The sequence below is a fragment of the Lissotriton helveticus genome, chromosome 2_1 (genome assembly GCF_964261635.1).
Source record: "Lissotriton helveticus chromosome 2_1, aLisHel1.1, whole genome shotgun sequence".
NCBI lineage: Eukaryota > Metazoa > Chordata > Amphibia > Caudata > Salamandridae > Lissotriton > Lissotriton helveticus.
Window position 1 is genome coordinate 1,110,581,688 of NC_136059.1, and position 23,364 is coordinate 1,110,605,051.

Below are 23,364 nucleotides of genomic sequence, written 5' to 3' on the forward strand. Positions count from 1 at the left end.
GGGTGCTGGTTCCCTGAATGCCTCTCTCCCCCGCTCAAGGATATTTGGGAAACACTGGGAGATATTGTTTTTTCCTTTCTGAGATCGCAAGTGTTTAGAAGAAGAAACAGGATTCAGCTTGGTCCTCTTCCAGTTTCACTGCTTGTTTGTTTCCAGCCCGCTTGATGACTGCATTGTATGCAGCAATGTCATCTGGAAGAGACTGCCGCAAGGGGTATGTGTCAACCCCCTCCTCTGCACAGCGTTTCAACATCTTCCCACCCTTCATTCATTAACCTTTCAGCGCTGTAAAACTTGAGTCATACTGGCCCTACTCTGTCTCATCCACATGTGTACATCTCCTCTTCTGGCTCCTCAGCAGGCTCTGAGGTTGTTAATGGTTCCATCTCTGGCTGATCTACCAATGTCTCGGTCTGCGGAAGGTCACTGCCTCAAGGAGGCAAAGTTCGGATCCTGTATCCCTTTAAGGAGCTGTCAGACTCTTCCTTTTGTCTAAGCAGAGGTTCTATTTCTGCCGCAGGTCTTTCCTAGTCAATGCCAATTATCGAAGACCTCTTCTTCGGTGTCTAAGCTACTGCTTGTAAGGTTCCTTCTCCCTTCTGCTCTCGATCACTTTTCGGGATTAAGGCTAGTTTGAAGGGTTTGTCTTCAGCAGTGACCTTGTCTTTGGACGCATGTGGCTCTTTTTGTTTCCTTTTTCCCTTGACTGTTGAACCTTTTGGCAATGGGGCGCTTTTAGGGGATTTCAACTCCGGTAGGCTTGGCTCTGCGCCAGAGCACGGTGTTGTTACCCGAGGCTTGTGTCCCTCATGGGTTGGCCTTTTCTGGATTGACTGTCTGCTAAACATCAGAAGATTCCCTCTGTGGCACTTGGGTTCAATTCAGATTGCTTTCGTCGCTTGAGAGTTCCTCTCTGGGATTTATCTTCTGTGACTGTGCCATCGAGTGAAGAGCTCACCTTTTTTTTGCCCTCAATTTCAGAGTATTGGGTTGAAACTCTGAGCAGGCGTCGCAGTCCTCTGAGTAATGGTCTCACGGCAGATAGAGGTTGCAAACCTCATTACTGTCCCTCTGGGAGAATTTGCGATGGTACTTGGGGCAGAGGTGAAACGCTGTTTGCTCCATATCCTCTTTACATTCACTGACCAATGTGGTTGCTACTCTTGTGGGTACCTCAGAAAACTCCCCACTGTTTTTCAGCCTTTTACCTCAATGCCTATCGGCTGTTGAAGCTTTTATCTTTACTTCAGTGATTTCTTTGACAAAAGTGTATTGTTTCTTTTGCTCGATCCAGGGCTGTTGTCCGTGCTTCAAGACCCAGTGGCAGAAAAAACAAAACAAAGATGGCAACCAATCACAGGGGCCTTTAGGGTGTACACCTGACATCAAGGTGGGACATATAGCCAAATGGTCAGCACCGACGTATGTTAAAAACCAAAAAGAGAAAAAGAATATTAAATACATCATTACAGCCCAAACAAGTAGATAGTCGAGTAATGCACAGCATGCAAATTCAGAAAAGATTAACACTGCAGAACTGTCATTACTGAGTGTTTTTTGGCCGTCCCTGGATCACCGATTTTCCACAGCAAATGTGTGTCACAGGATTCCCACAGCAAACATGGAAATCGGGTCGTACCAGTGTTCAGTCAGAAGAAAGTCTGCATTTCCTCTCACATGTACTGGGAGAATTCAACATATGTCACTCAATGTGTATTTAATTGCTAAAGACCTCTTGGCAAATTAGGGTCAAGCTTCGAAGGATCACGGTCTAAGAGTCTGCTGGGGAGTATCTGAACCCCATTGAACATCAGGGTGTGGGACAAAGAAACAGTAGAGGCAGTAAAAGGACTGGGGTGCCGCTGAGAAATATGCATGTAATATAGTTAGTGGATGCCAGCTTTGTCGACCTTGAGTCAGAAGGAGGCAGCCCAGGTCAACTGGGTTGGGTCCCTAAGTGTGTCCATCCAACTTTTACTGCAAAAATCCCAGTTCCTCTTCAGGGCAGCAGTAAAGTCACCGTATACACCCTTGTAGCCTGGTGCCGCCTCCAGGATTGCACTTAAATCTTCAAGGTGAATCAAATCTCTAAAGCGAAGGTTGGGATGAAAACACAAAAAGTCCAATTTCCCCTCCAGTGTCCCAAGCATCATCAATCATCTACCTTGCCAATCTGAGTCTTGGCTCATGCCACTAATGTCCATAACTATATGCGGAAACAGCCCAGACAAGCTCCATTATCTACCCCTGCCATTTGGCTGTATGTAAACTGCATATCCTACTACAGCTAAAGTAACAACAAAACCCCTCAACTAATAAAACCAGTTACTAACCTTAGCCTCTAACCATTTGCTCACTCCACCCAACACACAAACTCCAGGGGCTTTTGTCGCCCCAGTATAATCTTATCACCAACACCAAAAAAACCTGCACTACTCAAGAGAAATCAAAGTTAACCCATCTTCACCCCAGAGGAGTTTCAGATGTACAAAAATATGTGCTGTGCCTAAACTGCCACTCACACTTCTCCTCGCCTCTAAGGGGAGACACGCCCAGTTGAGAACAGTCCATTAAGTGGTTTCACAAGAGGAACAAGCATTTACAATGCAACGGTCTCGCCTTTGCAAAAGTTAGAGCTATTGGCATTGTAAATGACGATTTTTTTATTTATGTGTTGGTTTTGAAAACAGATAAATAAATGGCATTGTCATTTACAATGCCAATAGCTTAATCTCTCGCAATTGCGAGACCTATTGCATTTGCACCCACACACACAGACAGCCACACACACAGACAGCCACACACACAGACAGCCACACACACACACACACACAGTGCCCCACACACAGAGCCACACACACAAAGAGCCACACACACACACACACACACACACAGCCACACACACACAGAGCCACCCACACACAGAGCCACCCACACACAGAGCTACCCACACACAGAGCTACCCACACACAGAGCTACCCACACACAGAGCCACCCACACACACAGAGCCACACACACACACAGAGCCATCCACACACACACAGAGCTACACACACACAGCCACACACACACAGCCACACACAGAGCCACACACACACACAGAGCCACACACACACAGAGCCACACACACACACAGAGCCACACACACACACACACACACACAGAGCCACACACTGTAAAACAAACAGGCAAAGATTTTGTAAAGATGTATAGCAATGTCAAACTGGAAAGAGAGACCAAGCACAGCAAGAAAATCAAAGTCAATGTTTTTGTTCAGTTCTTAATGATAACGTCAAAGAAATTCAGGAAATGTCCATGCTTTTTCTTGCCTCATGCCAGTTTCATTCAGAACTGACTTGAGCGTAACACGAACAGCGATGGATGCAGTTCAGATGTAGAAATATTTCTACGTTTGGGCCTAATCTCCAAGACACTTTTCGAGCATGTAAAGTACGTACTCATGTGCCCTTGGGAACTGGGACCCACAAACGTTTAAAACTGGAGTAAAATGGAAGCATTAAGGGAATATTCATATAAAACTAGTGCAAACAGGAAGGAGTGTGCCTCTTTGCTATTTTACTAATGGGACATAAGGTGTTTGGGCTCATTCACAAAGTCATGTAAGAGTGCATAAAAGACTACCTGGGCTACTACTTAATGTAGTCAAATGCTGTTGTGCCTCAGCACCACGGTCTTGAATAACTCAGTCCCTAGAAAGAGGCATGGATTGGCAGAAAAACTGAAAAATGCAGATGGTGTTCAAATGCCATGGCTAATACTGGAAGACAGTGGTCACTGAATCATGCCACTATCACCTTTCCAGCATACTCCATGAGTTGGTTTTCTTCAAATGAACAGTTGCATAGCAACGAAAGAGAAGCCCACGACTGGAAAACAGTAGTGTGTGCTGTACCTGAAACGATCTCACTCAAGCCACTCAAACTGGGTCAGAAGGGCCAAAAGACGGCTGAGGTAGCAGCATTCAGCAGCCTCCGCTTGTTCCAATGGTAACACAGGAAGTGAAAACAAGTCAGGGGGAGGTGCTGTCACTTCTGCGCTACGGTTTTATCGGACAGTATCATAACGTGTTCATCTTACACCATGCTGAAACTTCTTTCTGTTGTAAAACATCGGGAGCGGCATCGCAGCAATTACGAAGCATAAGCTAGTCGCGTGCTGTAGCAAACGCGGTTTAAAACAGCGAAACCGTACCCACACTATACCTTAGGTCCTTAGAAAATGTACTTCACATAAACAGCACGAATTGCACAGCATGCCAGCCACTGGGAGATTTAAAAAAATCCTCACGGTAGGAGAAATGTAATGCATTCAAACGTAACTAGTAGCCACCTTTGGCGTTGCACGTTACATATCTACAAATGTCTATCAAGTCACACTGGTAGCTGCTTCTCGGGCGCCTGTCCACCAGCAACCTGAAAGTTGCCTGCCATGTTTACAACCAAGGCGCGTGCTTCCTGCCGCCACAGCTGATTAACTCTCATTCAAAGCAACAGAAAAAGACGGGAAGTTCAGTGGATCCAAGTTTATTATTTCACTTCAGCTCCCATTTCCGGGCTTTTAATGCTTCGAGACAACAACAGTGTCCCGTCATACACAAAAATCTTCTCCCCCCTTATCAGGAGCTGCCAACCCGGAGCTCCAGTGCTATCAGGAACGCACACTCACCCAACAAAAATACCACTAGCATCTGAACCAAGGAAGAACAAACTCCTCTCTTGTTTCACAGCATCCCTTCAAAATGCAGCCTCACGCGCTTTCCAGTTGCAAAGTGAGAATGTTAACAGCAGAAATACAGGTTCGGTTTTATGGATAAAATAGATACATAAACACAAAGGCACTCACCTGAGGAAAAAAAAGTATCTAGATCTTGAATCCGTAGGAGCGCTCAAAAAATACAAATTAAAACATGTCTGGCTTTCTCAGTCCCACACACAACAAGCATTGGCATTGCCAATAGGTCTCGCTTGTGGGACCTTATAAGTATTTAGTTTTGCAGCACAATATCCGATTATGCAACTCGGATATTGTGCTGCAAAACTAAATACTTATAGGGTCCCACAAGCGAGACCTATTGGCTATGCCAATGCTTGTTATATAGTGCGGACAACAGTAGTGATACCTGAAGCAAAAATTACAAGTGAGCATGTTACAAAAGCAAAAGTTACATTACATGAGACAATAGTGACAGTTGTGCAAGTATCAAGAGCAAACAAAATACAAGAGGTAGCAAACGATATGTTCTTAGAGGAAACAAGCTTCTCGGCATTGCTGGTTGGGGGAGTGGGGGGGGGTGGGCGGGGGAGCAGCAGGCAGATGCGAGTGGAGCGCGCGCTGGAGAGGGAGGGGGTGGGAGGACTAGGCAGTGGGAGAGAGGGAGAAAGGAGCGCGAGGGAGGCGTTTTTAGATACATGAAGCCAAAATTACAAGTGAGCATGTTACAAAAGCAAACGTTACGTTACATGAGACAATAGTGACAGTTGTGCAAGTATCAAGAGCAACAAAATACAAGAGGTAGCAAACGATATGCAATAGCATATCTGAGGGAACACGGCCTGGGGGAAGCTGGCTGAGGAGGGGGAGGAGAAATGAAAGGAAGGCTGTGTTTGCGGGGAGAGAGAGGGGAGGTGCTGGTGTGGGAGGGGGGAGGTGCTGTTGTGGGAGGAGTGCTGCTACGGCAAGGCTGTGTTTGCGGGGAGAGAGAGGGGAGGTGCTGGTGTGGGAGGGGGGAGTTGCTGGTGTGGGAGGAGTGCTGCTAGGGGAGGAGAAGCCCTGGCCGTGAATGCTCGTGCATGTTCACGTGAACTGCAAGAAAACGCCGGGCTGAAACCCCTTAGTTTGAAGAGGATTTTGCCGACATGAATTCGATCCTAACCATTCCTGCGGAATGGGACAGGCTCGACCTAAAAAAAGAAGTAAAAAAAAAACAAAGTAAATTGAGAGATATACTGCTGCTTTTAGACTACAGAGGCAGAAGAAGAGAAGAGAAGAGAAGCAGAGCCTGCGAGGAGGTTTCAGACGAGGTCTAGCGGGGCTCTGCCGCCCGAGGAGGGGGCCGGGGGGCAGTGCACGGTGCGGGGACCCCTCTCTTTGTTTGCAGTTTGTCTTCCTGTGGCTGCCTCAGCGCCGGCTTGGGCAGCTGCTACTGTTCTGTGCAGGCCCTCTGTGGAGGCAAGAAAAGACAAGCGCAGCCAGGGAACAGAGGCAAGAAAAGACGAGCGCAGCCAGGGCACAGAGGCAAGAAAAGACGAGTGCAGGCAAAAAACAGAGGCATGAAAAGACAAGCGCAGCCAGGGAACAGAGGCAAGAAAACTTACCGGCCGGGGGGGGGGGGGTGGTGAATCGGGGGGAGTCTCCGTCTGTTGCGCGGCCCATCGGACAACCACCACCATGTTTCTCCGAGGTCAAGCAGAAATGCCTCGGACAAACGCACCGTCATTTTCGGATTCGGGGGCGTGGTTTTCTTTCTCTCCTCTTCCCATTGGCTGGAATGTAAAATTCCAGCCAATGGGAAGAGGAGAGAAAGAACATGAAAAAACACGCCCTCGAATCCCAAAAAGACGGGGCTTAAATGGACAGACGCCCCTCTTCTCCAATGGCTGGCCTCCGTTTAGGAAGCCAGCCAATGGAGAAGAGGGGCGGGTTCAAGCCCCACACTCTAAAACATAAGATCTCGCCGGCGAGACTGCGCAAGTGCAGCCTACGCAGACCGAGACCTAAAAACTAGCCCATTACTACCTCCTTTAAGCAATAGCACAATGAAACTCATAATATCAGAGTCGCAAATGGCAACCTCGCTTGAATATCAGTCCCTCTTATGTAGCTCTTCAGGTCTTGTCTCAGCAGATATATGCTTGGGTCCTTTGTATCGCGCTTGTGCTTCTACGGGCAACAACCTGGTCTCAATTTGTGACTTTTTAATTACTCTGAAGCTAGATACCAATCAGGGCCCCACCATTAGGAATGCAAAACAAAGGTCCATCCACTGACAGGTTGGACTGAGGAGAGAGGCTACATGAAAGACAACTGAAACAAGTATACGGCAAATTATCGTGTTGAATGGTTATTCAACATTGCTAGACAATTACACACACATCTGCAACATCTTTTGATTATATTTTTTACCTAACATTTAAGCATTAATTAGGATATTATGACCTACAATTATTCGATTAGTAGTCTTGTATCACTTTGAACTATAACTGTACACGTTGCAAAGTTTTGATTACATGCAAGTAACTTTTCCTTCGAGCCCTAATCTGTTGCAGATGTGCCCTTGCAGGGATGGATCAGAGGTTGGCATTAACTCAAACTCTAAAGTAACTTTGTTCAAACGTGGCATAATTAATTTTGTCTGACGCAAGTAAGTAATGCATTGTGAATACATATCCAAATAACTGGGTACTTATCCGAAAGAAGGGTTTTTGTAGAAAAGTTATTTTAGAGTGAGTGGGATGCTGTATTTCTAGAACTGGGCTGAGAGAGACATTTTGTTTGGAAGCAGATGTGAAGGGGATGCATTTCTGGACCTCTCTGAAAGTATCTTTTCTAATGCTTCCTTGCCCATGAGGGCCATTTACCTCCTGCCTTATTGATAATGCCTTGTATTCTCAATTTTTCTTCTTATGTTTTAGAGGTACATTTACTGCAACAAAACAAATTGGATACTGTAACTGTAGGTTGCAGTACGGGCACCCATCTATTTAAGGCAACAGTATAAATTCATGATCTCACTAAAACCATGGTGGGGTCAAGGGTCCATACCATAGTAATTGCTGTGATTTAGACAACCCCTTCTGGTTCCAGCCCTGTTACTTCCCTAGGTCGCTACGTTGCCACAGTGAAATTTGCTTCAGGTAACACGCCTTGACTCCTAAAAGGCCTGTTTTGTGAGCATATCTTGGACTGTGTATCACGTCTTCATTGTGTACATGCAGTTAATGCCATTATGGATCTTGCTGTCAGGTTCATTTTTGACATTTTTTAATGAATCATCAACCTACTACGCTAAATGTGGCTTCTAGAACCTTTCCTTAAAATGTTTGAAATGGGGGGCATTGATAAACAATTTCTCCAATAGTGAAGCCGACCTAGATTTCCAATAAAGAGTTTGAATCCTCCACTTCAATGTGAAATTTCTCAGCAGGTCTACGGAATAATAGAAATTTATGTAAGGTGGTTATCAGATGATGAAGATGACGAAAGGAGCAGGTTTTATGTTCTGCTCTATAAAGTATTGAAAAACGTTATAAGTTATTATGAAGTGATTGTCCTTTTCGATCAGACCAGGTGCAACTTCCATCGGTTCCCAATCTCGCATTTGCATAGTCTTTCGCATTTTCTTGCTTGTTTGAATTTGCTAATTCTCCATTTAGTGAATCCTGTAGTATTATAAGTACTTTTGGCATTTTCATCAACTTCCAAAATGATGGGTCATTTGAAATCATCTGATTCAGATTTTTTTATTGCTGCCTCTAAAGAGGTGGAGGAATGTCATTCTTTATTCTATGTATGTGTATAGTGTTTAATGTGTGTTTGAAGAAACAAGCCATATAAAAAGTCTTTGACAAGATACATGATGTTGGGAAGTGATCTTCTCTAGAGGCATTGTCGCCACTATTTTCAGGATCTTACCACCCGAATTGCTCCTCCTCATTTTTGGAGTATTGAGCTTCTCTTGGCCATTGAGCCAATCAACACTGCAACCCTCTGGAATGTTCATGGTGCACTGCTTGCCTGCTTCTCTCTCAGTCTCTTAGCACTACTCTCCTAGCCCTACACCCTATTTGGAGAGTCCAGGGCTTTTGGCTTTATGTTAGGAATACTGTGGATATGTTTTAGCATTGATTTACTACGAACTTGTGTTTATTGTTCCACGGAAATAGTTGGTTGCTGCTAAGGCAAACCTTAGAAGACATTTCTTTTACAGCGTTTAACTGAATCATTTGCAAGATTATAGGTACAAAATGAAAAGGCAATATAGACCACTTAGCTAAGTCTGCCATCCTGATTGTGCTTTCTGACTCTTCTTCAATCCAAATTAAATGAATGGAGGAATACAAACAGAGTGTGCCAATGCATGGGACACAGTTGTTTATTGTTTAGAATCCATTGCCACATAACAGCCTCATTACAGATAATCACTTTCTAAATGCTTTTAACAGAACATGAAAAACAAGCTAACATTTACTAAAACATTGTAAAGCAGAATACACACATCAAGGGAATCTGTAACAGGGTCAGGCTGCAAGAACATTACTTTAGACTGGATAGCTGGTCCCGCTGAGACATATCATTTGTCTGTAAATCAAATGTGTGGGATCACCTAAGTGGAGATTGGCTGGCTGTCACTTGCATAAACTGTCAACTGTGATCAATAGTAAGAAATACAGAATGAGCGTAAGGTACTTTGCATTATCTATGTTCAAGTACAACCCTCTCCTTACATCAAGCTCATTAAGTATTCTCAGTTGTTGGGCGAGAATGCACTTTACAAATATGCTCTATTATCGGAAGAATGTTCAAAAACAACTTACAAGCCCAATGGAAAACAATAACTGCATTTAATAGAAACCAGAAAGGAGGAACGTGAGTGACATGCACTGGCAATGAGCAATACATCCACATTGCCAAATGGATAGTTTCAAAGTATCTGAGTTTTTCGATGGGAAATTGTTGAAAGGTAAAATTTAAAAGATGTACAACACTCCCTGTTTTACAAAATTAGTATCAAAATATGTAAGCCACCTCTACGTCAATCTCACGTGTTCTCCTTCAATGTCAACTAGTGGTGCACAAGTGAACATTACCTCGAGAAGATTGCAGGTCAAGTGAAAATGGAACTGTACAGAGATTGATGGATTTTCTTCCGTTTGTCATTCCCTCCCAGTGAATGAGGTGGAGCACTCCATCAGCAGTTGCAACAAGGAGATCTTCCTGCATAGACTGCAAACTATAAAAGCAGAATGTTAGCATGTCACATAACACCATACAGTCAAACCACAGTACTTTCAAATTTGTAGATTATTTAACATGGCATACAAAGATATGCTGCAAACATGGTTGTGCCCTTAATGTGAGCACCAGGTGACAAAGGCATGATAAACAGCAGCACTGTAGAGTGACAAGAGAGTGGAGTCCACTGTAAAATGCAAAAGACCCATTAAGGGACTGAAGGACCAGTATATGATAACAAGTAATGACAAGGAATTACAGGAAGGAATACCTGAAATGGGAGGAGATTACCCCTCTATAATCTGAGAGACCCAACAGTCTATAATGATAGGGTGTCAGGGCATTAGACAGGAAGTTAGCTCATATTTACAGGGTACATGTACTCCTCCAATGATGCACTAAAATGGTTTGATGGGCGAATGCTTGCGTTGTCCGTACGGCCATGCTCTAAAGCAGCCTATAGATTCCCTGAACTGCTGAAGGCACTGCTGAGCAGAAAGGACATGGCCCCAAGAGCAAGCAGTGGTGTTTAACTTTTAAATCTTTCCAAGGATGAATCTGCATTTACGCCAAAGAGGCGGGAGCCCTTAAAGAACATATCCACCAGGTATGACTGAACATCTCCCAAGAGGCCAGTAGAACACAAATAAGTTTGCCTACATATGGACACGGAGGAACCAAAGCACCTGACATCCGAAGCCATGGTGTCAAACCCCGATCTTAGAAGTTGCTTAATGGGTAAAAAACACACATTGTCTGACAGAAGTGGAACTAATATGTTTTCTGGATTTTTCTCCGGAACAGAACAGAATTGAGATTTCTAGACCATCTGGCTCTAAGGACAATGCATCAATAGGAGGCAGAGAACCCAGTGGACTCAAACCACCCAGAAACCCACCGAGTATTACTTGAGTGAAGTGTGTTTTAGGATCAGGTTTGTAAGAAAGACTTCAGAAAGGTAGTTAGTGGAAATCAACCCCACTTTCATCATGAATAGGCACACTCAAGAAAATAGTATTCCAGTTTCCAGGTTTAGTGCACACAATATGAATAGTAACTATTATAAGAATAAAGATACAAATGATACTTGTCAGAAGGAAGATTAATAGAAAGAATTGCACAGTAATGATGATGTATGACTTCTTTACAGCAGTAACCCCAGTCACTCATTTCCCTAATCTACTTAAGCTTGAATGACCCTCAATCTCCAAACCATGGTATGAACTTCCATCTTTATCTAATAACGCTCTGTTCTAGTTTATATATTCTGTAAACATTGCTGAACATTTTCCAAATAAACAATTAATAGTAAAACTCAACTAACCCATCTCTTAGGTGCATTCTGTGAAACTCTGCATATTGTTTCAAATCAATAAATGAGAAATTAAGATAGCAATTGCTATGAAGCCTTGTCCATTTGTTTCAAAAACAATTACTGGAAAGACAAGTTAAACCATATAGAAAAACATGAATATATTCAAAACAGGCAGAATTGCTATGTTGAAATGAACAACAATAAATGTGCATTTATATTTCAAACATACACCTAAATACATGAACATATATAATTCAAAACGGGGGTACTTAGAGGAGAAAATATATTATAAATGATTATAAGAGAACCACCATCTGCTCCATCTCCCAAAGGGTATTCTACCAGAAAGCCAAAAGACATGTAGCGCTGCTGGAACAAACAACCAGGCTTTCCAACCAGAAACCTTTCTTTCCCATCACTTCAATCAGTTTCCACTCACTAATAAATGGAGTTGGTGAAAACTAACTGGGATTAAGTACGGTGCGTGAGGAAGTTTGTGACAGAAGGCCCTCAAGCGAAGGGAGAGAGTATAAACATTTTGGACAGCCCATAGCCGGGAAATGGTGGCGGGCAACTTGGTAGCTGATGATCTGGAGTGGAGGCCGACTTTTTCCAAGCAGTAACACTCAGATCGAACAGAACCTCATTGAAAGGCAGCAAGTGTTTTGATGCGGAGAAACTGGGTTTCCATCAAAAAGTTTGCTTCCACCTGTTCAGAGGATAAAGGCAGGTTTGTCATTCCAGATGCCTTGAATAGCACCACATTAAAATAAAGTATGTCCAGCGAAAAGAAACCCTGTGAGTATTCAAGGTCAACATCAGCAGAGGAATCTAAGCCACTGGCATGTCACAGGCTTAAATAGAGATTCCATCAGAATGTGAGGGAAGGGGGGGTTATCTATCTTCTTACTCTCAGAAGCCGATCTGTCATTTAGCTGAAGTCAGAAGGAGAGCAAGAAAATGTGGTGTCAGCGGTAGTGACTTGCACAGAGGTTCAACGCTAATGGTGGCTTTCACTGTGTGTTCCTCTTTGAAGAAAATGGCCCTGTGGGGGAAGTGGATCTGAAGCCAGTGCCACAGATGACCAACGCCTACACTGATGCAGAAACACTCACCAGGCCTTTGTCTGTAAGACTGGCAATGCTGGAGAATGGAGCCAGGAATATCAACAGGTTCAACTGGCTATGATTCTAAGGTCATGGGTGGCGACATGGTCAAAAGTACTTTAACTGCCTTGGGGGCAGAAAGGGCAACAGAGGGAGCCACAGAACATAGCCAACCAGGCCTAGGAGAATTTAGCCAATTGAGTGGGGTGAGTAATAAAGGCTGGAAATGTAAGAAACAAGTTCTGCAGCGGCTGGTGCACAGCCAGAATGAAGCCAGGCTCGGGCATCATGCTTAAACTCTCCTGGAGAGAGATCAAGTCCACAGACGTCATAGATGTCAGAGTCAGGGAGAGAAATTGAGCAACCTGGGAAGAATAGAAGATACTCATTTGGTACTTCCTTTATGTTTTTGTGGGAGGGTGACTACAGAAAAGAAACCATCTCCGTGAATGTACCTAGGTAACAGGATCTGGAACTGGACGACCTGGTGATGCAACAACTTTGTTCTCTGTCACTTACTTGGGCCATCAAATGATTTTCCGGTCTTGTGATGGCCATCGATAGAACGAAGGCACAACTTGAAAAAGATCTGAGCCGTGCTCATGCTCTAGATCCCAAGGACAGATGTCATGAGAAAATAAACAGAACCTCTGACTGTGGCAGGGGTGACCTCTCTAAGAACATGAGGTGATTGGGTGATTGATTGGGTGATTGATTAGAATGAAATGAAATGTCAGTGGAGATCAACTCTGGATATACTTAGAAGGGATATGTAGCCTTTAGCACACAGTCTTTACCCTGCATTACCTTTACACCGCAGACTTAACCACAGAGGTAAGTACCAGGCAGGTAAGTATATATAATGGGTTTTCACTTATATTGTGCATCCTCTATCATGTACTACTTTCTTACACAGGAAATTATGTATGTATGTATTTATGTGTGTGTGTGTGCGTGCAAATATGAGTGAGTGTTTGTGTATATATATATATATATATATATATATATATATATATATATATAATATAAATATATGTGTGAGTATTTAAATTAAAATAACATTTTGATGGGATTTAATAAAGTATTATGGTGAGGTTAGAAGTAATCAGATGGAACGGTGATCTTAGGGTTAAGGTGTCAGGTAGAGGTAAAGGTAGGTGGGGGCTTTAAAAGCGCAGACACAGCCCCAAAACAAAGAAAGCATCACATTTTTTGTAGAACTCACAGACCTAGTATCAGATACGCAATCCAGAGTTTGCAGATTTTTTACGTTTAATTTATTTTTTATGGTGAATCCTGAAAAAAGTTTTTTAAAAGCCCAAAACTTCACAGTAAGACTATCCACAATCAAAGACCATGTGTTGCACACGGTTGACAAGAGAGGTAAGTGCCCCGAATGCTGTGCAAGAAAGACCGTCTTGCAAAGTGCACAGTAGCTGCCAAAGGGCCAAGACTGAAAAACTGCTATCCATGGCCAAAGTAGAGGCACAGTAGCTTTGTTAGAATGGGGTTGGTGTAGGGCCTCGCTGAAGGCCCCAAACTTGCTCTCCAGTGCTGCTGAGCACAGTCATATGCTAGGTGTCAGGTTCAAGATCTGAGCCCAGTGCTCACTTACTAAGACCCTGAGCAGTAAATGAGCAGTAAGTGAGCTCAGTGGCAGGATGGCCGGATGCGGGAGATTCAATTAGACAAGGTCTTGCATCCACAACTTGCTTTTGTATAGCTGACACACTGCGCAGTTGCTTTGATATAAGGGGGCTGAGACCATGAGGACACAATGAGGTGTTATATGGTGCAAATAGTCATGGCACCGATGATGCATCAATGACATCACATGCGAGGTTATGAGCAGAGCAATAGGGGCAGGTTATGTTTTCCTGTAACTAACGAATTTCGGTGTTTTGTTCGACTGAAAATTATAAACAATTCCACTTTAACTCTAGTTTTTTAGGTCGAAGCCTGCGTTGCAGCGCATGCGCTGTTGCAGGCGAGAGTTCTTGTAAGCAAGAAGGGGCATGAAACCACGCCCCATCTGCCATTGGCCGGCCTCGCGAAATGGAGGCCTGCCATTGGACAATGCCCCTGTTTGGATGATTTATCTGCTATACTCCCTCCTTTTCAGGACTCCGTGACCTGTCTTCTGGTGTCGCAAGCCGATTTCCAGAAACATTGCTATGGCAACCACGAGGCCAGTCACGGAGTCCTGGAGGGGAGGGATTCAGTAGTTGTTTCCGCCCCTTTTTTTTTATTTATTTTGTGTGTGCGGTTTTCGTCATTGTTGCCTCGTTCTCCTTGCTGGAAGGGCCCTCCTTGTTTTTTTAAACTAAGAAGAAAAAAAATAACCGCTGAGATTACCATTTTTACGGCAGCCTTTTCACGCCTTGGATTGTTTTCTTTCTGATCGCTGCCATTTAATCGCGTTTTCGTGTCTGGGACTGACCGATCGCTGCATCCACACAGGGGGAGGCTGTGCGGCCGGGAACCCCCCTCTTCGTCCCACATGAGGAAAAACACCCGGGACCGCTGGATAGCTTGAGGCTGGCGGACTGCCCCGACCCCCTCCCGCAGGTAAGGCCGGGGGAAGCGGCGCTGGGGGCCCTGTCTGTGGTCGGAGGGAGGAGAGCAGCCCGGGTCAGGGGCAGGAGAAGCGGAGGGTGTGGGAGAGGGAGTAGGAAGACACGGAGGGGAGATGTAAGGCGAGGGCGTGGGGGAGGAGGCAGATGTGGAGAGAGGGAGCAGTCAAGGCAAAGAGAGGTGAAAGCACGCACAGGGAGGGAAAGGGGGACGTGAAAGGAAAGAGAGAGAGGAAGAAATGAATGTGCAAGAAAACGAGAGCGGCGAGAGGAGGAGAAAGACGAAGAAGCAAGGGAAGGCGAGTGAGAGCAGGGGAAGGGCGGTAAGGAAAGGTAGTGTTTGAGAGGTAAGTAGAGAGAGGAAAGAAGGAGGGGTGAATGCAATAAAAAGAGGAAGGGCACAAGCTTCAGGATGCGAGGAGGACATAGAGGAAAAAACTAGGCTGTGGTGCGTAAGAGAAGGAAGGGCAGAAGGGCCAGAGAGGCAGGAGAAGTAAAGGAAGGCGAAATGAGAAGATGTGAACTAGGAAGGCAAAGAGAGATGGCGGCAGGGAGAGGGTGGAGAGGAAGACACGGCAGCTGAACAGATTGTTGTACAGGTAGAAGAGGGAGCCTGAGCCAGGAAGGCCGGGGAGGTAGAAGGGACTCGGTGCACATGTGTGGGGAGCGATGGGGTTGTGACAGGAGGAAATATGAAACAGGGAGATAGAGCGAATGGAGAGTGCATTATTCCAAGGCAAGACAGATAGGATGGTACTAAGCGGCAGAAGAGGGGACAGAGTGGTGTCTGCGGCTTCCTGCCCTTGCACTGCTGGCAGATGTCACATTACACGTCATGTGGCACTTTTCACAGTCCGACTCTCCACTTGACAAGGCAACTGTCATTATTTTTCTGAGATTTGATACTTTATATGGTACATATGACAGTACGGCGTTTTACCATGTTACTATGGTATGCTAAGCGTTGTACCTTAAGATGCATTTGTCAAGTCAGTCTTTGCATGCTTACTACAAGAATGTTTAATTTGAATACACATTTTATGTCATGGATGTCGTTCGATACCTCACATAGCATTAACCCCAATGTGCCGCGTGCACTCGGTAAAATGCTCATGAAAACGTATGACATACCATCCTGCACGTGTTCTCACCCTCAGCGCACACATCAATGGAGTGCGGCACTACGCTAACTTCACAATACTCACGCTGTGCCGTTTTCAGCACACATTATCGAGCTCAGTCGCCTTGTGCGTTCCTCAGCTTTCCACTCCCTGCCCTCCCCACCTTGCCCGCCACACCCCTCCAGCTGATCTAAACCCGAACCAGGTTCACCATCTTGTGTCTCTGCGTCCCTTGGTGCACGTGCAAGGTGCATTTCCGCCGTGTGCGTGAACGCAGGGCCCGCCCTGACGCCAGATGTCTGCTCTGATTTTCCGAGTGCTACAGTGCGGGATTATTTTCCATAGACACCCTCCTCTCGGCTCTGTAGCCGCACGACCCCCCCTATCGCAGCACGCCTGGCCAGATTACATATCCTGGGTTATTTATTTGAGGGTGGGGCTAGTGATATATCTGGAGCGGAATTCGTGATCCTGTTTAGTCCCGGATTTCTTTTCCCCCCCAAATATAGCCTTACATGCATTTTTTTCTGGCAGTACTGGCCCCCTTTTGCTGTAGTGTAAAGCGAGAGAAGGGTAAAAGAGGCGTCAGGCTCCCGGTTTTATGCCAGCATTGGTGGGGCGTGAGAGGCACTGTGGGTATCGCCCACCGCTTGTCGATGTCCCCCACAAGTGGGAATTAATTTCCTATGATATTCAGCGCTGTGCAGTGTTCCTGGGAGGCGGGGTTGCCCCTACTGCTCCCATTGACGGCTGCTGTCACTGCTCTTGCTGCTGTCACTGCTCTTGCTGCTGGGAGGAGATCTATCTCCCGCAGTTTCCGGATTTTGTGAGAGAAGGTATTAATTCTAAAATCCAAGAGCTATGTTATGCTCCTGGGATAAGGGCCCAGTGCCCATCACCACTGCACCAGGAACGGAGGGTGCACTGCCACAGAGAGGAGGGGTTGCAACACTCACAGCCCCTATAGCTTGCAGTGTCCGCAGGGCTTTAAGTGGGATAAAAAAAACTGAGGGGTCTCTCAAAGGGGCGTGGCCGATGTAATTGAGGGCGTGGCTTAAAAACACCTAAGCTAAAAACTGTGCTTAGCATAGTTTGCAGCCCAACTGGTATTTTGCTGTTTCTGTCATTGCATCCAGAAATATGGAAACATCAAGTAACATTATAACTACAACAAGCCAGGACTATTGGCTTTGCCAACGATTGCTGCATAAAATAAATACGCAACAACTATGGCTTTGTAGTATTTAATATTGAAAGTGCTCCAGTTCCGAAATGATGAGACTGAAAGAACTAAAATGAGCCACTTTGAAGTTACATCAAAGGCTTTAAGCAGTGGTACTGCAGGAGAGGTAAGATTTTTGTTTTCATCCTTAGGGTGAGGGTAAAAATGGAAAGCCCTTCCAAGGCTGAGCATCGGCAGGAACCGGCCCACTTAAAGCCCTGCGTGTCCAACTGATAATGGATTGTGCCAAATCATTCATGCGCTGTATAGCGCCCCGGGAACGTGGACTGCTTTTACAGCACTCTGCGAGAAAGGGTTGCTCCTCACCACACCCAAGCTTTTCAGGCATCCTACAACGAGGAGCTGTTTCTATGACACCCAGAGCTGCCAGTGGCTATTTGATGAGGGGTTACCACTACAACACCCTGAGTCTGAAGTATCCCTCGGAAGAGGCTTTGCAACCACAACCCCAAGAATGTGCATTGCCACTGAGATTGCTGCTGATTTCTTTGAGCGACCAATGCATGTAAAGTGGCGGGAAGAAGGTTGGCGGGATGTGGGTTATGCCAGGCCTATGTCTAGCATCCTCAGTAGTTGTCTATCATGCGAGAAGGGGCTGGGTCCTCACAGTGCCTAGAACCAGGCACCACTGCTGAGTCGACCACCAGACTGGCCAACCTCATCTACACAAAAAAAAACTGTTTTGGTTTCTGTCCTTCCCCCTTACTTGCTTGTATCTCCGTAATACTATTCTTTGATCTAGTTTCACTTTGGCCCTGACTACTCACCAGACATGCCACTCATCTGATCTACCCGTCCTGCAGTCACTCACAATATAACCAACCCCCAAGAGTGCTGCCCTGCTTCCATGTTTTTTGGCACTGAGGCAGAATGTTAAAAGAGGGGAAGGTTGCCATTGCAATGGGGTTTGTAACAATACAACAACACTGCAGCTGGGGAGCCTCTTTTTAGGCCCAGGATAGAATTATGTTCAAGGTCTCCCAGGGTGGTGGGCAAAGTAAGTGTGTGTCTGGTTACTTTAATGAGCGCGGGCCGTCTTCATGGACACCATGCTATGCAAAGCATTTCATTCATTTCAAAATCTTTATTTCGACATTTTTTCAGTCATAAAAGATTACAGTAAAAACAGTTATGCAACCATAAAATTCTCCTTGCGTAAAAACAGGTTTAAAAAAATAAGTTAAAACACATGATATGTGATCACAATACAGAATCAGAGTATAAAATCGCCCCTGGGTGCCGCTGTAATGAGGGAGCATCTTTTGGACCACATTGCTAGGAGAAACTTAGACAGTGCAAAGACTATGTGTGGGGATGTATCAGTCTTAAACACTCTCATGCAACCAGACATTTGTCAAATCCCATGTTCTTGCATAAGGGTATTAGCCAGTACTTTCTGGCTTTTCTGTAGGCGGGGCAAAAGAAGAGGATGTGCAAATCATCCTCCTCTGTCGCCCCACACCCTGGGCATGATTCGCTCGTGGTTGTCGACCACTTGCCTACAAATGATCCTAGAGGTAGTGTCCTATCATACCTCCATTGGATGTATAGCTTCCTTGCTCCTACTGGATAGATAACATTTAAAAACTCCTTGAAAGCATAGGAGTCCTTGATCGCTAAAAAAGTTGTTGTCAGGGAACCAACTTTGGAGTCATGCAACCATCTTCCCTGTTTATGGTCCATAAATAGCTTAGCAAGCGTTTTGCCTGGGACCCCCCTACATGCCTGTTCTGGGTCATACCAGAGGTCTGGTAGTCCTATTTTCCCTAGTTCATTTTTCACAAAAACAAGCCAGGGGATTTTTGCTGCACTCCCATGGCCCAGGACATCTCTCAGTTCGGACCTGTAGTTGGACAGTTCTGGGGTTGTCCATAACCTGCGCCAGAACCTTAAAGGTTTCAAAGCTAGCTCGTCCTGGATAGAACTCAGTCCTAAATCCAATCTCAGTGGAAGTAGAGGGGTACTTTGAGGGAGGGCCAGTAACTGCCTCATAAACCTATTTTCCGCATTAACAATTTTAGGCCCACAATAGTTGCCCCAAAGTTCCCCACCGTAGAGGGCCGACGCCCTTACCTTTACTTTTTTTAGATCTCCAGTGCTGGGCCCACTGGCTTAAATGTGGATGTGTTAGACATTTTGAGGATTCCACCCGCTAATTGAGTTAGTTTGAGTTGGGATTTCACCTGTTGGGGACCCCAGGAAAGATTTTCATTTATCGTCACCCCCAAGTATTGGAAGGTCTGTACCCTCTCCAGTCTAACCATACCCAGGAGCGGTGATGGGCGGGTGCGTGCCGGCGGACTGAAGATCATGAATTTGGTCTTATCAGCATTGATCTCCAGTCCGCGGGAGCGGCAAAAGTTAGTAAAGCCATCCAGCACTCGCTGTATATCCCCATTGGGGACTTGGAAAGCAGGAGGGTGTCATCGGCGAACATTATCGCTGGCACCCTCCTGCCTGCCAATCTGGGTGTGTCGTTATTTGGAACCGCATCCAGGTGTGATATAACACCATTTACATAAAGGCAAAACAGCGTTGGTGCCAGAACGCACCCCTGCCTAACCCTTCTGGAAACTGGGAATCTGGGCGACAGCACCCCATCCCTCCCACATCTAACCTGTGAGTAGTTTTGCGTATGCAGCCTCATAAGGACCACCAATAGAGCGTCTGGAACACCCATATCCAGGAGCACCGCCCACAGTTTGTCCCTAGGTACTAGGTCAAACGCGGACCGAAGGTCCACGAAGACCATGTAGAGGCTGCCACCCTCCAGTATTGCCGTCTTCCAGAATAACATTATGAGACGGAAAATCTGGTCCACAGTTGAAGTTTTTTTCCTAAATCCAGCCTGGTAAGGACTGAGGATATCATGCTCCTCGATCCATTCCTGTAGGCGATCTAGGATTAGTCGGGAGAAGATTTTTTGAGGGACATCTATGAGGCTAATGGGCCTGTAATTGGTCGGTAGCAGAGGAGAGCCCTTCTTAAAAATTGAAACAATCTCTGCTCCCAACCATGTGCCCGGTATCTCCATGCCCGCCAGAATCGCATTGAAAAGGACACAGAGATAAGAGGCCCAGATCAGCGGTTGGTCCCTGAATAGATCACCGGGGAGCCTATCTAGGCCAGGGGCCTTGCCCGTGGCCAGCTTCCCGATAGCAACATAAACTTCCTCAACAGAGAATTCCTGCTCACCATGTTCGCCCTGCTGGGATTTTTGAATTGACGGGCTTCCTACACATGCGGCTGCAGCATATAGGGTCTTAAAATTGAGCTCCCAGACCTCCGCCGCTATGTTTAGCTCAATTGCAAATCTAGGGGCTCCTGACCCTGTGCTGACTATTGCCCAGAATCTGCGTGGATCTCTGGAGTCTAATGAGTAGGACAAATTAGACCATTTGTCCATATCCCAATCCATCCTCGCATGATTCATTATTTCTTTATAGTGTGATCTTAAAGTGCGAATATTAGTTTTATCTCTTCCATCTTTAATGGCCCCAATTAGTTCTGCTTTTGCCTTCCTGCATGGAGCGTTGTACCACGTGGCTACGGGCACCCTACGTTTTCTTTTGGAGGCCGGGGGATTAAGGAATTCTAATAGACAGGTTACTAAGTCCTGATGCACGGACAACAGATTATCATTAAAATCCAAAGCCGTGTGCTGAGAGGTTAAGAGTGCCACTTTCTCAAGGAAAGGTACGACTGCGCTATATAATTTGGGCAGTGCGTCCCGTGATACAGCCAGCTTATCCCACTTAACTCTGCGCCTGTTATTAATAAAGGCCAGCCCTTCTGGCACATCCAGGTCGGATTCCCTTCCATTTACTCTAGGCAGTGGGCACTCTAGCTTCAGAGTCAGGGCATTATGATCACTGTCCGCCCTAGATAAAACCTCAAAGTCAATGACCTTTGGCCATAGGGACACCTGCACTATAATATAATCTAGTCTAGATTCGTGGCCTCTTTTGTTAAAAGTGCACTTGGACGGAGTGTCAGATGCGTGCGACCGTTGCAGGCCCTTAAACAATTGTTCAGAGTTAGGGTGGTAATCTGGATAGCCAATGGAGACAAGGACTTCGGATGTGGAGACTGGGAACGCGGAATTCCCCAGTGTTCATCCTCACCCGACAAGACACCCTCATTTAAGCCACTAAGTGGCTCGTAGTGGTAATTTAGATCTCCGGCGACCAGATAGTGTACATCCTGACTGAGAGACCCAAGAAAAGATGACAACTCTTCGATAGTTTTCGACTCATTGGCAACGCTAGTTGGCCGCGAATATACATTCACGATGGCAAATTTGTTGGAGTTAGGCCAAGACAGAAGAACACACTGAATATCATCAGAGTGAGTCGGAATAGTCTCGGCCGAGCAGCCCAGATGTAGGCCAACCCAGGTTGTGAGGCTATGCAAAGCAATAAGTGTTGCTTTTGGTATTGTAAATAACAATGGCAAAAAGCATTGCCATTTACAATGCCAATAGCTCCAAAACTCGCAGTTGCGAGACCTATTGCATTGTAAATGCTTGTTAGTGAATGTATGCAGATTTTCAATGTCTTGTGGGACACATTAACCATAAATTACCTACAACAAAGTTTTGAGTGAAAACATGTATTTACACACAGGCTTTTTCTTTGCCTTTGCAAACCAAGCTTTACAGTATTTAGATTCCAAAATTAAATCTTTCACAAATATGAATAGCAACGAACAAGCTCTTGCAAGAGTTGACTGACCTACACACATCTGAGGTTATAATAACCCGGACAACATTTGGAAACAGACCTTAGATTTTTAAATGAGCAAGAAAGAAAAAAAGCATCACAGGCTGGCTAGTGTTGCTTTCATTGTCATTTGCAGGACAAAAGTGGCGCTTACAGTCTGCCTGGAATAATGATCAGCAGAATGCCTGGATGCAGAGGTGTAAACACTGGGCAGGTAGAAATGGTGCTACCTTTAGTGGTCGAATAAAGACTGCCTGTATTCATTTCGACCCTTTCAGAAAACACTTAGATGTTCGGCTTCTACATATTACATTCACACCAATTACTGCAAATTACTATCGGACCATATATATGATGCGTACTTCTAACGTTAAAAGATGGGTCTAATCCTCGGACTATTCTTAATCGAAGATCGGGTGAAGAGGCAAACAAATGCCAAGCACCTGTTGGGTCAAAAAGTAATTCAATGGCAAGACATAAAAAGGTAAAAATCAATTGGACGTCTTTGCGGGGAGGGTTGGAGAACACCTAGCTTAGTTGAAACGATTAGAGAAATTACATGTTTTATTGAAATAAATATCACGGCAAAGAAATCTATGTGACAGATGCTTCAACCTGCCTTTCTTGAAACATGAGTAAAAACTCCAAGCAGCTGGCCAGGGACCATCCAAATAAACACTGTCACGTAACTACTCTGAGCAGAGGGATAAAATACACTTCATTGTGTGTTCAGGTAGCCTAATGAAATGGTCCCAGGAGCATACAAACATGAATAAAATTGCATTGGCATCTATCAGAAGGAAAGGGGGAAAATTGAAAATTATTTCAGACCATTTCATCACTTCATGTGATAGCAAGCACATATATTCTTAAAAAGTTAATCTTTACATTAAAAACAACATGCACAGGAACTAGAACGTAATGTTCTAAACGACGCTTCTGACATTCAATAGAAAGACTTAAAATGAGTCAACATTATTCAAAAATCAGATTCAAAATATAGTGCACACAATTCAGAGTCTTGTTAGGTTTGGCATGTGGAAAAACTGGTGTGATACCGATAAATCCGCTCTCCATAAATTTTACCATTTAATGTGGAGTAGCACTTCCACAAGGTTTGCCCATACTTCACTTCCCCACCCCACTTCCAACTCTGCTTATCTGAGCAAGAGTCAACTAATACTGGGCAAGAAAAGACGCAAACAGTCCAGCCCCAAACTGCCAGGCCAGATCCCACACTTGGGTCCCTCACTCACTGTGTCACTGGAACCAAGCTAAACCTGACTGAAGAGCCCCCGTCATGGCGAAACCA

At 45.2% G+C, this 23,364-nt stretch overlaps 1 protein-coding gene across 2 annotated transcripts in view; it reads right to left on the bottom strand.

The window, feature by feature from the left end:
* Positions 1–23,364, bottom strand: part of RIC1 (RIC1 partner of RAB6A GEF complex) — an 882,831-nt gene that overhangs the window by 372,039 nt on the left and 487,428 nt on the right. For both annotated transcript variants that reach the window (XM_078675923.1, XM_078675922.1), the window contains exon 5: positions 9,829–9,971. In XM_078675923.1, the coding sequence (XP_078532049.1) occupies positions 9,829–9,971 (143 nt within the window). The remainder of the gene's footprint in view (positions 1–9,828; positions 9,972–23,364) is intronic.